Genomic DNA, 15517 nt, shown 5'->3' with positions numbered 1-15517 from the left:
GATTTGTTAAAATATCAAACTTATTCAAAAACTTAATGGTACGGGCATATACACATTTTTCAAAAATCTTAGAAAAACATGAAAGAATAGAGATGGGCCTATAATTAGTAATACAGTTACGATCACCCTTTTTAAAAACTGGAACGTCAATTAAATTCCCATTTACAATAATGCTATTAATACCATGAGAATGAGAATTTTTATTCAAAACTGAATTTATAACCTTCCAGGTATTATGAATATTGTTTTTTTCTTTTTCAAACTGGAGGGAATAGTAATTTTTCTTTGAAAGACGTAATAGGCTAGTCAAAGTATTTTTATACTTAGTGTACTTGCATTTTCGTGAGGCTGTAGGGTTTGACAAGAATTGACGATACAATCTATTCTTTTTCTTGATGGATTTGAGAAGGGAATGTGTAACCCAGGGAGTAGTCGAGTTATGTTTAGCTTTGGTATTGTTGTTTTGTCTAACTAAAAGAGTATTTTGATCATACAAAAAAACAAAACTATCCAGAAAATTATTATAAGCAGTATCAGGGTTATTACAACTAAGAACATTATTAGTCCAGTTGAAAGAGTGTAAGTCATCAATAAACTTTTCCAGGTTCACATTAGATACATTTCGAGAAAAAGATAGATTGTGATTATGAGGAGCACTTGAGTTGGGAGACTGTATAAACATGAAAATTGGAAGATGATCTGAGATGTCAGAAATTAAAATACCGGTTTTAGAGGAGGGAAGAATGTAAAGTGGTGGTCAAATGCATACTTGTTAATGTCCCTATCCCTTTGAGCATCGGATGGTAGAGTGTCATGGCCGAGTGGTTATGAGCATCAAATTCAAGTTCTGGTGGTTAAGTTACCAGAGTGTGGGTTTGAATCCTGGTCGTGACGCTTGAGTCCTTGAGCAAGATATTGTAATTGCTTCTCTTTACCCAGGGGTGTACATGGTACCTGTTAGGTTGATATTGTGTATGAAAAAGCCTTCAAAGCTCTGCATAAGCACGGGGCTGTATTTTCTCCAGGGAGCTTAAAGGAATGTTGGTGGGACAATGACCAAGGCACTAATGTAAAGTGCATTAATACGGTTATTGTGAAATGCGCTATATATAAGAATATCATTATTATTATTATGGTCATATGTTCCTCTATCCGGTGGTCAGCAGGTCACTCAGTCGCCTTCCACCATTCTAATTTTTACTATTTAATATATAAATTTTGTCTTTACATTTTTTAGAAAAGTCCACGATTTCCTCATGCAAAGTTCTATTGCCGGTTATGTAACTACCATCTTGACAACCTGACACTGTGTAAGAAGCATTGGAAAGAGCCAAGACATTCTAAGCTTGAGGAGGTAAACTAGCACAATACACAGCACTTTCAATATACATTGACTTAAAGACACTGCACACCTTTGGTAATTGTCAAAGACCTGTCTTCTCACTTGGTGTATCTCAAGATATGCACAAAATAACAAATCTGTGAAAATTTTGAACTCAACAGGTCGTCAACGTTGTGAGATAATAATTAAGAAAAAACACCCTTGTCACACAAAGTTGTGTGCTTTTAGATGCCTTGAATTCGAGACCTCAGCTGAGGTCTCGAATTCAATTCAAATTTTTTAAAGTGAGAAATTACTTCTTTTCAAAAACTATGTTACCACAGTAGGAACAGTTTCTCACAATGTTTATTCTATCAACAGCTCACCAGTGCTTGTTACCAAGTAATTTGTTATACTAACAATTATTTTGAGTAATTACCAAAAGTGTCCAGTGCCTTTAAAAAAAAAAAAAATTATTGTTTTAAACTCAAGCCCTTTTGTATTAAAACAATAAAATCATCTTATTTTATATTGTACATTTAGAGCAAAAGCTACCAATGGGAAATAAAGAAGATCAAAGCTCCCAATAAGGCACACGCAGGAGCACTATCAACACTACTCAAGTCTGTTGTAGATGAAAATGCTCTCAACAAAGGAGATCTAGAGATGAGACAACGTATAGCACATACTGTGGAGAAAATACTACACAAGGAAATGCCAGGTTAGTTGTTGGTTGTCAAGTGTGCCTGTTGTACATGCCAGTATTTTTGTATTCATCAACAAATATATTTAACGAAGGGGTGGCCCATCTTACACAAATTATTATTTGTGGCTTATAATATACAGCATCAACATGAACGGGCACATCAACAAGAATGATCAATGTAAATGTGCATAATCAAAATAAAAATCTCAAACAATTTTTTAATTTTTACCCTCTGACCTTCTTACTATGGGCCTTGTGTTACGGCCAATGGGATGGCTGGGTCATGGCTGCCATTGTTAATGTAAAAGTAAAACCCAGAAGAAGCATATTTAATGTTTTGTGTCAGTAGGGGTATTGCTTGGCAACAGAAAGCTCAGGAAAAATGGAAAAAGGAGAGTTGTTGAAGAGGCTTTCTTCCTGCAGTGAAGTGAAATAGGCTAGAAAAAAAAGAAAAAAGCCTGAAGGTTTGTTTTACCATTAAAATAATGAAAGGTGTTCAAATAAAAGATGGAAGTGATTTTTAAGTAACCATGTTGGTTTAGAGTTATGAATTGAAAGGAATATAATATTTAGTTTATTTGTTATCAGACTCATAATAGCTTTTCCTGGAACATTCGACGTCTACTTCGCTACACCAACCATACAAACACACATAAAATACACACAGATGCGCCACAACACAAACAACGTATTGCAATGATGTTGCACTATGCGCTGTGCTCAAACAAGGTGCTTAAAGCCATTGGACACTTTCCGTACAAAAAAAATAAATAAAAGTTCACAGATTTACAAATAACTTACAGGGTTTACAGAAGGTAATGGTGAAAGACTTCTCTTGAAATATTATTCCATGAAATGCTTTACTTTTTGAGAAAACAGTAAAACAATATCAATTCTCGATATCGAGAATTACGGATTTGTTTTAAACACATGTCATGACACAGCGAAACATGCGGAAACAAGGGTGGGTTTTCCCATTATTTTCTCCCGACTCCGATGACCGATTGAGCCTTAATTTTCACAGGTTGTTAAGTCTATATATTTATTCATTAATACCTCAGACAGTTTCGTTATTCCTATTGGTGGAGAGCGCATCACGTGGGGGTGTTTAAACGGTTGATAATAACCAGCTGGAGCTGTTTTCTGATACTTATGCACTAGTTGTGGTGTAACACGTTTCTCGTTACGGGCGATGCGGGCGCTGTTGGTGAGTTGGCTGCGCGCTGTGTGTAAAAGAAAAACGGAAAACGTCTTGCACCAAGACTATCTACGCGCACGAATATGTGAAAACTGTCTCAGTCATAAAATTGCAATACACCTACGTACAGAGCTCAAAGGGACGTCGGAAAACAGATAAGTTTTACAGAGTTTCTTATTTTATTATGCCTTTTAACCAAAAGGCATTTATGAATGGGAATAAAAGAGTAGTGACTCATTCTTAAACTGCCGTTTAAAACCTTGCAAGTTCGTTGCTGCGCAAAAAGACATGTACATGTAAGAGGGCCTTTATCACACAGCCACGACTCTGCCGGTTTTAAATGGTCGTTTAAGAACTCAACACTTACCCTTTTATTCCCTTATTTATCTCTACCTTTTTTATGATGAACCAGATGTAACAGTGAGTGTATATGGCTCATCGCTGAGTGGGTTTGGTTTCAAGGATAGCGATGTGAATCTAAGCATTGAAGCTCCTGAAGGCTCTATCCCATCCCAGGTACTGGTTATGGCCTGTCAAGCACTGGGTCCTGGAGGTAAGTCAATCATCATTCTCACTTTCAAGGCACTCCAAGGTTCAGCCCCACTCTACATGTACGTGCAAAACCGTCACCTTGGTCAAGTGGTTAGACTGCAGGCCTTGCAATCACAAGGTTGTGGGTTCGAATCCCCCAGCTTACTGCTGATTTCACAATGACTAGAATAAATATCGTCGCCTAGATACTGAATCACAATTTCTTGATTTGTGCAATTCATAATCATAGACGTTAAACCAATGTTTGTATGAGAGAGATTGTCTGTTGCCAGCTTGGTGTTTATATCCCTTTGTGGGAGTTTGCCGAGTTCCCTTGGTGGGAAGATCATTCAAACAAACAAACAAACAAACCTGTTGATTCCCAATATTACAAGATCCGGTGTCGATTTCACAAAGAGTTAGGACTTGTGCGAGGAGATATCAGAAATTTAAAGCTAGTGACGAGTAACTCGTCCTAACTCAAGATAAGACTAGTCTTAACTCTTTGTGAAATCCAACCCAGGTCTAAAATTTACCAGCAACATGCTCCTTATTCCTCGGTCTTGATTAGCCAGCTACGGGGACATGGGTTTTTTCAGTACAACACCCAGGCTCTGGAATTCACTCCCTGCAAACCTCAGAGAAATACACAACATCTCACCCTTTCAGCAGCAACTGTAGACACACCTGTTCACACTTGCTTTTCCTACCACTTGAGAATTCCCACTTTTCTATCTTGACTGGCCCCTTGAAATTTTTTTTTAATCAGGTTCAGTGGGCCTTTACAAATGCTGTAAAGATGCATGTACAGCCTGCCCTACCAGATGGCCACTTTCTTAGCAACAAAGGGGTTATTCAATACGGTCCATTGGTTATTATATGCAACACCTCATCTGACTACATCTCCAACAATTTAGCAGTATATAACACCATCGTTTGAAAGTAGCCTTGATTATTATTGCATTACAAACATTTGTAACCTACCAGCCTTGATAACACAATCAACTGACTGCCTGGAATTTGTTTTTTACAGATGAGATTTTTGAAGACATCGAGTCTGATTTTGAGGGCCGGTTTCCATGTATTCGATTCAGTGATAAGCAAAGGTAATACATGTAGTAATTCATAATATGTTTTCATGTTAACAGGAATTTATTGATTGGTTAACATGTGTCCCTGCATTGTTTACATGAGTTTTTCGCTAAAAGAATATCAACTTTGAAAGCAGCACTGAAAACAAATTTGAAAAACAGAAGAACAAAGAGATTTATTGGGTTAAAAACACATGTTTATAACGATGTAATTATAATTTTGTTTGGCATAATAAATGCTATGGACCTGAGAATAAAGATGCCCATGCACCATGTGGTCTGAAGACATCTTTTTCCAATTTTGTTTGTAGCACTGGGCCTTCTCAGTGGTCTAGTTGGTATGACACTGCTCTAGATTTGTAACGGTCGTGGGTTCAAAGCCCACCTGTGATTTTTTTTCACAGAGCTCGGGAAAGTTCCAAGTATACAGCTGATGTTACACATAATTGTATATGGGTAAAACCAAAATGAATATTCTATCCCGATGCAAATTTAACATCTATTAAATTATACCTTATTGTTCAGTGTTCACAATGTACTACGAAATACACAAGAATCTGACTGAATTTTTAATTACACTTTCTGCGTTTTTCTTTCTAGTGGTTTGAGATGTGAACTCTGTACCGGTTCAGTATCAGCCATTAAGACATCACAGCTGTTACGTGACTACCGTCAGATTGATCCTCGGGTGCATTTATTGGCGATGGCTCTGCGATCCTGGGCCAGACTGTGTGGTGTAGACAGTCAGTCTGATGGCAGCATGCCTGCGTATTCATTCGTACTGATGACCATCTACTTCTTGCAGCATTGTCAACCACCAGTTGTGCCTGTATTGCAGGAGGTGAGATTACATGCCACAGCTAAAAATGACAATAATTATAATAATACTAATAATAACCAGTTTTTATATAGCGCTTTTCACATCCGAAGGGCATCTCAAAGCGCTTCCAACACTATTACCCCTGGTCACTGGCCTTAAATCATTCCTTAAACCATCTAAGCTCCCTGGGGAGTATCAAGCCGGTGCAACAAATATGCACTACTCAGCTAAATCATTCACAAGAACCATCTCTGCCCTAACAGGTACCCATTTACCCCTGGTCAGAGAGAAACAATTATAGTTAAGTGTCTTGCTTAGGAAGACAAGTGTCACGACGGGGATTCAAACCCACACTCTGCTGAACAGAAGCACCAGACCTTGAGTTCAGTGCTCTTATCCGCTCCGCCCCGGCACCGTATGCCCTACAATGCAATAACATTTGTATGAACTTGAATGCAGTTGAGTGTTAAAGAAAAAGCATTTTCTCATTGGAAAGCACAAACGTGACAGAAAAAAATGTCTGCTTAACTAATTGATCAGCAAAAATGTGTGAAGGTTAACTTGGCAAATAAATTTTCTATGAAGCACAGCCAATATTTTCGTTTTGACCAGTATCACTAGGCATCCTCACAACAAGGCACCACTAGTCGGTTGGTGGCGCTGTTTCCTGCTGCGGCCACTGGATGGTGGTTTGGCCAATTGTGTCCGTCCCCTGGGTGGAACTTGGGGTATGAGGGGGTCAAGAAAATTTATTTGTTAAGTTGATTTTTTACCAGCCTGATGAATTTCTTTTATGATATGTGTGAAAGCTATCTTGAATGAAATCTGTAAACTCGCAATAGTGACTTTTATTATTTCTTTTTTTGTATCTGAAGAATGAAAAATTGGAAGGAACTAACACGGACAGCCTTGGAGAATTGTGGATTAAGATGTTGAAATTCTATACATTTGACATTGCTATTGAGGAGATAGTGATTTCAGTACGCAAACGAGAACCTGTTAGTCGAGATGAACTGAAGATTCCAAATAGAAGGCTAGCTATTGAAGGTAAGTCATGTCATATTTTAAACATTATTAAAGGCAGTTGAGACCTTTGACTGTTTTCAAAGACCAGTCTTCTCACTTGGTGTACATATCTCATTTGGTGCATAAAATAACATATCTGTGGAAATTTGAACTCAATGGAAGACTTTTGGGACGCTTGGTGGCAGCAGACTTTCCAGGTAAAATCCATTGTTCTCGGTCATGTGCGCAAGCTCAGAACTACGTAAACAATGGAAATTTACCTGGTAAGTCTGCTGCCACCTAGCGTCCCAAAGTCTCCCATTGGTTGTTGTAGTTGCAAGAGAATAATAGAAGAAAAAACACCCTTGATGCACAAGTGTTGTGGCCGAGCTGTGGCTGCTAAATGCGCCGTAGCACTTTGTAAACCCTTATAAGGTGCTACATAATTGGGTCTCAGAGTTCATCACTTTCAATCACCTCTCTTTCAGTATAAATGTATATACTAAGCGCCTTGAGTACCTTGTTGGTAGACATGTGCTATATAAGTTGTGTGCTTGCAGATGCAGGCTGAGGTCTCAAAATTCAAATCAAATATTATAGTGAGAAATTACTTCTTTCTCTAAAACTACGTCACTGCAGAGAGAGCGGCTCTCACAATGTTTTATACTATCAACAGCTCTGCAATGCTCGTTACCAAGTTAGTGTTTATGCTAACAATTATTTTGAGTACTTACCAATAGTGTCCATTGCCTTAAAATGCATTTGTACAAATAATACATCAAGTAAAAAATAATGATGTTAATTTATTGCTTTAACTCCAGATCCCATTGCTGTCAACAAGAAAAACATTGCCAAGAGTCTGAGCTCCAACATAGTGTTTCAGTATGTATTTGATCGCCTTCAAGAAGCACTGCTTTATTTTGGTCAGCCACAGAAGGCTACAAGTAAACCAACTGATCCTAAGCAGCCACACAGTGATGGTATTGATGCAAAGGACAGCTCATATAAAACCAGTAGTGGTGTGCATACAAGTAGGTCAGTCAAGGGAACTGGAAGGGATCTGTCGACTAACATCATTGAGTCTCGTACAGGGAGTGGAGACGTGAGACAAGAACTTTCAGTGGATAGTCACAGCACTGATTTGTCAACTGATGCAGATGTGCTAGGTAACAAAGAGTGTACTGTATCAGTCGCATCAACAGTCAATGTCAGTACCAGCGATGACTCTGAGATAAGTCAAAGCATTGCTGAACAAAACTTAGTAGATTCCAACGACTTATGCCATGCAAACGCTTGTGTTGAAAATGATACATTGCATGTAGATGCCTCGTTGGAGGTTACTGAATTGTTGGACTCACTTGATGTCAGCAAACCCACTGGAGATACTGCGACCAATCAGGATTTCCATTTTGTGTTTGATGAGAAGGTTTTAACAGGAGGCAAGAAGGTCATGGTTGTCTGCAATGGCTGTGCTAAGGAAGGACATCGAATCTCTGTAAGTAATTCACTAGTAATTCCAGATAATAACGATCCTGTAAGCTAAAGTAGTAGTCCAAGCTGAATTTCTACCTTCCGCCCAGTTAGTAGTTAAAAAGCAGGACAGATCTTTTCAGAACTGAGAAGTCTCCCCAAAAATCTGGAAACAAATCTCTTCCGCAGTAGTAGAATATAAAACAAGACAGTTCTCTAAAGAACAAACTCTACCTTGCAGTAGATACACTCATGATGTTACCGCAAATCAAATATATATTGATACCTCACCATGCAGTGCCTCAAATCATATATAATTCCTGATATGTTTTACAAGCGTGGTTTTTCAGACTTCTCACTCTACAAAGGGTGGATTAAAAGTACTGGACATTTGTTGCCATAACAATTTACTTGGTAACAAGCAATTGAGAGCTGTTGATAGTATTAGTATAAAACACAGTGAGAAACGCTGCCTCTGAAGAGTTATAGTTTTTAAGAAAGAGGTAATTTCTCCCTCAACCAATAAAAGACTTCAGCTGAAGCCTTTTATTATGTGTCTGAAAGCACACAAAATAGTGCAACAAGAGTGTTATTCATTCACTATTCTCTTGCAAATCCGATGACTAATTGAGCCCAAATTTCATAGGTTTGTTTTGTTATGCATAATGTTGGGATACACCAAGTGAGAATACTGGTCTTTGACAAATACTAAACATGTCCAATACCTTTTTACGATCAAGCTCGATCTAAGTCAATGTAAAACTACTTCCAGCAGGGTTAAACTTGTTTCATGCAAAGATACTTCTGCTCCTTCTATTTAGGAAACTATCATTCCACCAAGTTGAGACACGGTGTGATTTTTGTGCAATATTTGTCCATACTATGAAAAGAAATCATTTATTTGACACAATTTGTTCATGTAACAATCTCCTTTGTGTGTGAAAATGTTTGTTGCAGTATAAATTGTTTTAATGTATTGTAGTGGAAATTATTATGAAACATGAGTGATTTGGATGTAACACAGTAACCATGTCCGTGTTACATCAAGAAGTTTCTTTTTCAAATTTTCAACACTCAAATACAATATTGTGCAAATTCACTTCGTGCACTAATTACAAGGAACCAATTGTACCAGGCAAAACCGTTTTTGTGATAGTCAGTGATTGAATTCAGAAGAAATTGGGCAGGACTTAAATCATGCACACGTCATACAAATGTCAACAAGTTTTTCCCAACTTGGTGGACTGACCAAATATCAACGTTAGGATCAACCCAATTTTGGTCATAGGGTCATTCCGTGTCAAATCACCCAAAAAAAAGACAATTTTAAACACTACCCTCTTTAAATGGGGTAATAATGGCTCAACAAGCTCAAATTTCTATTTTCAGCTCTATCCGATAAACAGTTTTCGTGCTACGGCATGCACTTTCTCGTTGATTTCGGTCAAAATGCGCCTGACCTCTGACATTCAAACAACCATAAATCGGTAAACCATTTTTGTAGGAACATGTTTAGGTTTAGTAACCTTTTGACCTTTACTTTGACCTTGGATTTTACCTTGTGGATCACGTGATCTGGAGATGAACTTCGGTGAAAATTTACTCCCATATGTTTTCTCAACAATATAAAAAAATTAGAGATATAATAAAGTTGCCCTACTTGCCTATTCCTATTCAAAGTACATGTACATTACATACATGTCCATACATATGTATATCATGATGTTGCTAGAGGTCCACTAACCTCACTTGATATACATTTGTATGGACATGTATGTTATGTACATGTACAATGTACTTTGCGTAGGAATAAGCCAGTAGGGCAACTTTGAATGGCAAGCCAAAAATGTTATAACTCTAATTTTGTGATATTGTGGAGAAAACATATGAGGGTAAATTTTCACTGAAGTTCATCTCCAGATCACGTGATCCACAAGGTCAAATTCAAGGTCAAAGAGAGGTCAAAAGGTTATCATACCTAAACATGTTCCTACAAAAAAAATAAAGACATATTTGGAAAGCTTACACAATTTCCTTTTCAAAGACGCCAATTTCAACCAATTTGACCCAAAGATTACCGATTTATGGTAATTTGAATGTCAGAGGTCAGGCGCATTTTGACCGAAATCAACGAGAAAGAGCATGTCGTAGTGCGAAAACCGTTTATCGGATAGAGCTGAAAATTGAAATTTGAGCTTGTTGAGCCATTATTACCCAATAAAAAAAATTTGAGCAAATTTGAAGAGGGTAGGGTTTAACCCATTGGGTGATTTGACACGGAATGACCCCATAACTACATCGATATTTAGTGAGTGAAAAGTTGTGCTATAATCTGTTCATATGATTGATTTACAGGAATGTCCAGATGAATCTGTTCCTAACCTGGTTGTACTACCGGCGATGGACAGACACTATCTCAAGAGAATTGATGCACTGTGCAAAAATATTGCAGGTTTGTCATTTCATTGATAATTATTAATTCTTATAAAGCGCTTTATCAGAGCCCGAAGTGCGTATCAAAGCGCTTCTGACATTATAACCCCCTGGTCACTGGGCCTTTTCATTCCTTAAACCATCTCAGCTCCCTGGGGAGTATACAGTCGGTGCTGTAAGTTACAGCGCTCCAAGCTTATCATTCACATAAACCATCTCTGCCCTCACATGTACCCATTTACCCCTGGGTGGAGAGAAGCTTATGGTTAAGTGTCTTGCTCAAGGACACAAGTGTCACGACCGGGGTTCGAACCCACACTCTGCTGATCAGATACAGCCGAGCTTGAGTTTGGTGCTCGTAACCGCTTGGCCCAACACTCCCATTATCCAAGCTATGCTATTATGGGAAACTTTCCCCTAATGTTCAAAACATGAATATTGGCTGTAGAATGAGTTATTGCATATGTTCTGTTTGTTTTCAGATACATTCTGTCTGAAAGATTGGGATATGAAGCGTAGAAATGAAGCTGTAGAGAACTATGAGTGGTTCATACAGAACAACGGATATCAAGATGCTAGACTTCAACTATTTGGTTCATCAAGAAATGGATTTGGCTTCACAAAAAGTGACATGGACATATGTTTGAAATTCCAGCATCACCAAACTGCAGAAGTGAGTGTTTTTGTTTAGTTCACATTTCACATAAACACATACGAGACATAACCTACATGTATATTTGACCAGTGTTGAAGGAACTAGAATCAGACAAGGAAATAACCCAAACTTGAACTCAAACTGGCTCCTATTCCTTTCCTTTAATAAAAAATAACGTCATAACGACATTGGGAAAAATTATTACAACCATTATTTTCTTTAAAACCATTGGACACTTTCGGTACCGAAACAAAATTAAAAATTCACAGATTTACAAATAATTTACAGGGTTTACAGAAGGTAATGGTGCAAGACTTCTCTTGAAATATTATTCCATGAAATGCTTTACTTTTTGAGAAAACATTAAAACAATATAAATTCCCGATATCAAGAATTACGGATTTATTTTAAACACATGTCATGACGCGGGGAAACATGCGGAAACAAGTGTGGGTTTTCCTGTTATTTTCTCCTGACTCCGATGACCGATTGAGCCTTAATTTTCACAGGCTTGTTATTTTAAATATAAGTTGTGATACACAAAGTGTGGGCCTTGGACAATACTGTTTACCGAAAGTGTCCAATAGCTTTAATAGACTCTTTTTAAAATTTATAAATCTGCCTGTTTCATGTCAATTGGGACTGACCATTTATATCATTGTTAATGGATGTTTGTAATTTTCTAAAGCATTCTTAATCTGTTTATCTTAAATATTGTTCTGTATTTTTCTTAATTTGCTTAAATTTGTAATAGTTATCATTGGTCGCAATCTTAATCTGTTTTTCTTAAATTGTTCTTTTTTTCTTAACTTGCTTATATTTTTAACCTCTTTGAAGCGCCTTGAAACCCTGTTGATAGTATAAAACATATCAAGCATGAAAGCACACAACTTCGTGTGGCAAGGGTGTTTTTTCTTAATTATTATCTTGCAACTTTGACGACCTGTTGAGTTCAAATTTTCACAGATTTGTTATTTTGTGCATATGTTGAGATACACCAAGTGAAACGAACTGGTCTTTGACAATTACTAAAGGTGTCCAGTGCCTTTAACACTTGACTCTAGCAATTCGCAAGAATAGCCTATTGTACAAACAGTCTACCATGGTCAATGGTACTGTTATGTTTTAGTGGCTGAGTGATTAAGAGCGCCGGAGAATTAGCTGTGGTGTTGACACTTGGATGGGACATAAAGCTGTAGGTCCTTAATACTAGGACTGGTAGGGCATGTAAAAGAACCCAGAACACTTATCATGGAAGAGTATTGGTTAATCTTGGTGTTTCTGGTCCACGTAGAAAGCACCCCTGTTTACAGGTTTCCCTCAGGCTTGCGAGCTACAGTGATTAAGTTCACTTATGAGACATCCTTGGTTTTATGTAAAAAAAAAAGAGTCATTCTACAAATAATGAATCACAAGAGATGCTTAATGTCTATGCATACATCTGAATGAACTGCATACAGGACTTTGTACACATGAAAGGTTCATTTATTAAACACTGAATTAAGCACTGTATACACAACCTTTACCATGCTAGAGCAAGGCCCAATTTCATAAAGCTGATAAGCAGAAAATACTGCTTGCAAAATTTCTTGCATAGCAAAAATTAAGTGGGACACAACAATGTCAGCTTAGTGTAAGTTTGGCTGGTAACATGTTCTGTTAAGCAACATTTGTTGTGTGCTTAGCAAGTTTTGGTGCTTACAGGCTTTATGAAATTGGTGGCCAGAGGCAGTTTGAATCCTATATTTTGGCCGCTGATAACATCCATTTTATTTTGTTCTGATTGTTTATGTTTTTTGTATTTCAGAAGTTAGACATTCCTGTCATTGTTGAAGATCTTGCCAAGAAACTGAAAAAGCACAAGAACTTGCACAATATAATTCCCATCTCAACTGCTAAAGTTCCTATCGTCAAGTTTGTGGATCGCTGTATGCAGTTAGATGCTGATATAAGTCTGTACAACTGTCTAGCTCAGGCCAATACACGCATGCTACATGCATACTCCATGATTGATGTAAGAGTACGTCAGCTAGTCTACACTGTTAAAGTGTTTGCAAAGGTACGTTATCTTTAGTTACCCCGTTAATATGAAGAACCCTGATTTGTGCGTACTTGTTTCAAAAGGGTAAAAAACACTGATAGAACAGTTTTGTTCTAATATCGATACCATTGCAAGAAATCTTAAGGAATAAGCTATCCCACATGCGCGCAGTGAATATGAGTATGGACATTGCTTGTATCTCCCATATTGACTCCAACTTTGACCTCGGTGTACAGTGTAATAATAATAATAATAATAATAATAATAATAATAATAATAATAATAAATGGCTTTTATATAGCCCCAAAAGGGTCCCGAGGCGCTTCACAGAGGTTGAAAAATATTAAGCTAATACAGACTAATTTAAATAAACAGATTACAAATGGTTAAGAAAGTTACAAACAACCAAAGAATGGAACCAGAATTGCTACATTTGAACATTTTCCCCCTCATTCAAAACAAACAGGTACCTCAACTCCTTCATACCTACGCTGTCCGCCTCCTCAATTATCAGCCCAAACGTTAATTACATTAGTTACTTTCTGCTAAGATGTTGTTTATTAGGTTCCATTGTGGTTTATGATAATATGGTATATTGTTTATCTTATCTAATTTAAATAAAAATATCCAGGGACGGCCGTATTTTTAGGGTAGGTCGGGTTACACCAACATAACATGTTTTTTTTTGGGCCTTCTGTGTATTGAATGTATGCAAAGTTATTTTCCTCCAGGGAAGGACCATTAAAATTGAATTGAATTGAATGCTTTTATACTCTAGTTACATTATTTAGCTGCACGTTACGCGAGCAAATATAAAATGTGTTGTTTCTAGGTGATGTCACCACTTTGGGCTTATTGCATGCTCACCTACAGGTATGACGTCTGCACGTACGCACCTTTTGTGAAAAATGGTAACTTCAAGTATGCTGAATGTGAGATATTAACAACACAGATTTTTGACGTTCACGTTCACGTATTTGCTCACGTAACGTGCAGCTAAACCTCTTTATTATTTGTTTTTAAATACTTTCATTGTATTATAATAAATACAACATTATTGATGCTATAGTTTGGTTCTGATGTATTAGGTGTGTGACATAGGTGATGCATCTAAAGGTAGCCTGTCTTCTACTACTCTCATGATGATATTTGACCATATTGCACTCCAATATTCCATTATTGATGCTATAGTTTGGTTCTGATGTATTAGGTGTGTGACATGGGTGATGCATCTAAGGGTAGCCTGTCTTACATGTCTTATAATACTCTCATGATGATATTTGACCATATTGCACTCGAATAGTCCATTATTGATGCTATAGTTTGGTTTTGATGTATTAGGTGTGTGACATAGGTGATGCATCTAAGGGTAGCCTGTCTTCTACTACTCTCATGATGATATTTGACCATATTGCACTCCAATATTCCATTATTTATGCTATAGTTTGGTTCTGATGTATTAGGTGTGTGACATAGGTGATGCATCTAAGGGTAGCCTGTCATCTTATGCGTATACTCTCATGATGATATTCTTTCTTCAACAAAGGACTCCTTCTGTTCTGCCAGTTTTGCAGGAGGTAATATTTACTCTCTTGCTTTAATAAGGGAATAAGAGGGTAGCGGCAAGTTCTTGATCGGCCGTTTAAAACCGACAGTGTTGTGACCGTGCGATAAAGGCCCGAGCCGAACACAAGGGCCTTTATCGCACAGCCAAGACCCTGCAAGGTTTTAAACAGACGTTTAAAATTGAGTCACTACTCCTTTATTCCCATTCATAAATGCGCTTTTGTTAAAATACTAAACATTTTCACAATTTTAGACAATCTGCCACTTATTTCCTTTACGATTTGGCGAAGTTTGCAAATTTTCAAAATCTTTTGCGAAAATGTTTTGTGTGTGTCGGGTGGTGTGAATACGTGCATGTACACACACATTACGTGATGTTACTAATAGCTATGAATTGTGTTACGCCTAAATTAAGTTGGCGTACATGAGCTTGCGTGCCCAAAACGTGAAGCCAGCCGGTTATAAACAGCTCCAGCTGGTCATTATCAACCATTTAAACACCCCATGTGACGCGCTCTCCACCAATAGGAGTAGTGAAACTGTCTGAGGTATTTATGGATTAGTAATTAAATTGATATTGAGAAAGAACTTTGTAATATAAACAAAATGGTAATGGAACGATTTCGTCCAACTATTTTGCAAAGCAAAATATTTAGACTGAACTTATTTTGTGCACACTG

At 37.4% G+C, this 15517-nt stretch overlaps 1 protein-coding gene across 1 annotated transcript in view; it reads left to right on the top strand.

The window, feature by feature from the left end:
- Positions 1 to 15517, top strand: part of LOC139945905 (terminal uridylyltransferase 7-like) — a 55592-nt gene that overhangs the window by 17627 nt on the left and 22448 nt on the right. The window contains exons 3-13 of the mRNA XM_071943412.1: positions 1238 to 1354; positions 1865 to 2042; positions 3638 to 3778; positions 4790 to 4862; positions 5448 to 5688; positions 6543 to 6714; positions 7494 to 8167; positions 10498 to 10594; positions 11058 to 11248; positions 13038 to 13289; positions 14735 to 14848. Coding sequence (XP_071799513.1) covers positions 1238 to 1354; positions 1865 to 2042; positions 3638 to 3778; positions 4790 to 4862; positions 5448 to 5688; positions 6543 to 6714; positions 7494 to 8167; positions 10498 to 10594; positions 11058 to 11248; positions 13038 to 13289; positions 14735 to 14848 — 2250 coding nt within the window. The remainder of the gene's footprint in view (positions 1 to 1237; positions 1355 to 1864; positions 2043 to 3637; positions 3779 to 4789; positions 4863 to 5447; positions 5689 to 6542; positions 6715 to 7493; positions 8168 to 10497; positions 10595 to 11057; positions 11249 to 13037; positions 13290 to 14734; positions 14849 to 15517) is intronic.

The sequence above is a fragment of the Asterias amurensis genome, chromosome 13 (genome assembly GCF_032118995.1).
Source record: "Asterias amurensis chromosome 13, ASM3211899v1".
In the NCBI taxonomy this organism is placed as follows: domain Eukaryota; kingdom Metazoa; phylum Echinodermata; class Asteroidea; order Forcipulatida; family Asteriidae; genus Asterias; species Asterias amurensis.
Note: the sequence above shows the minus strand (reverse complement) of the source record. Positions and strands in the feature narration are given on the sequence as shown.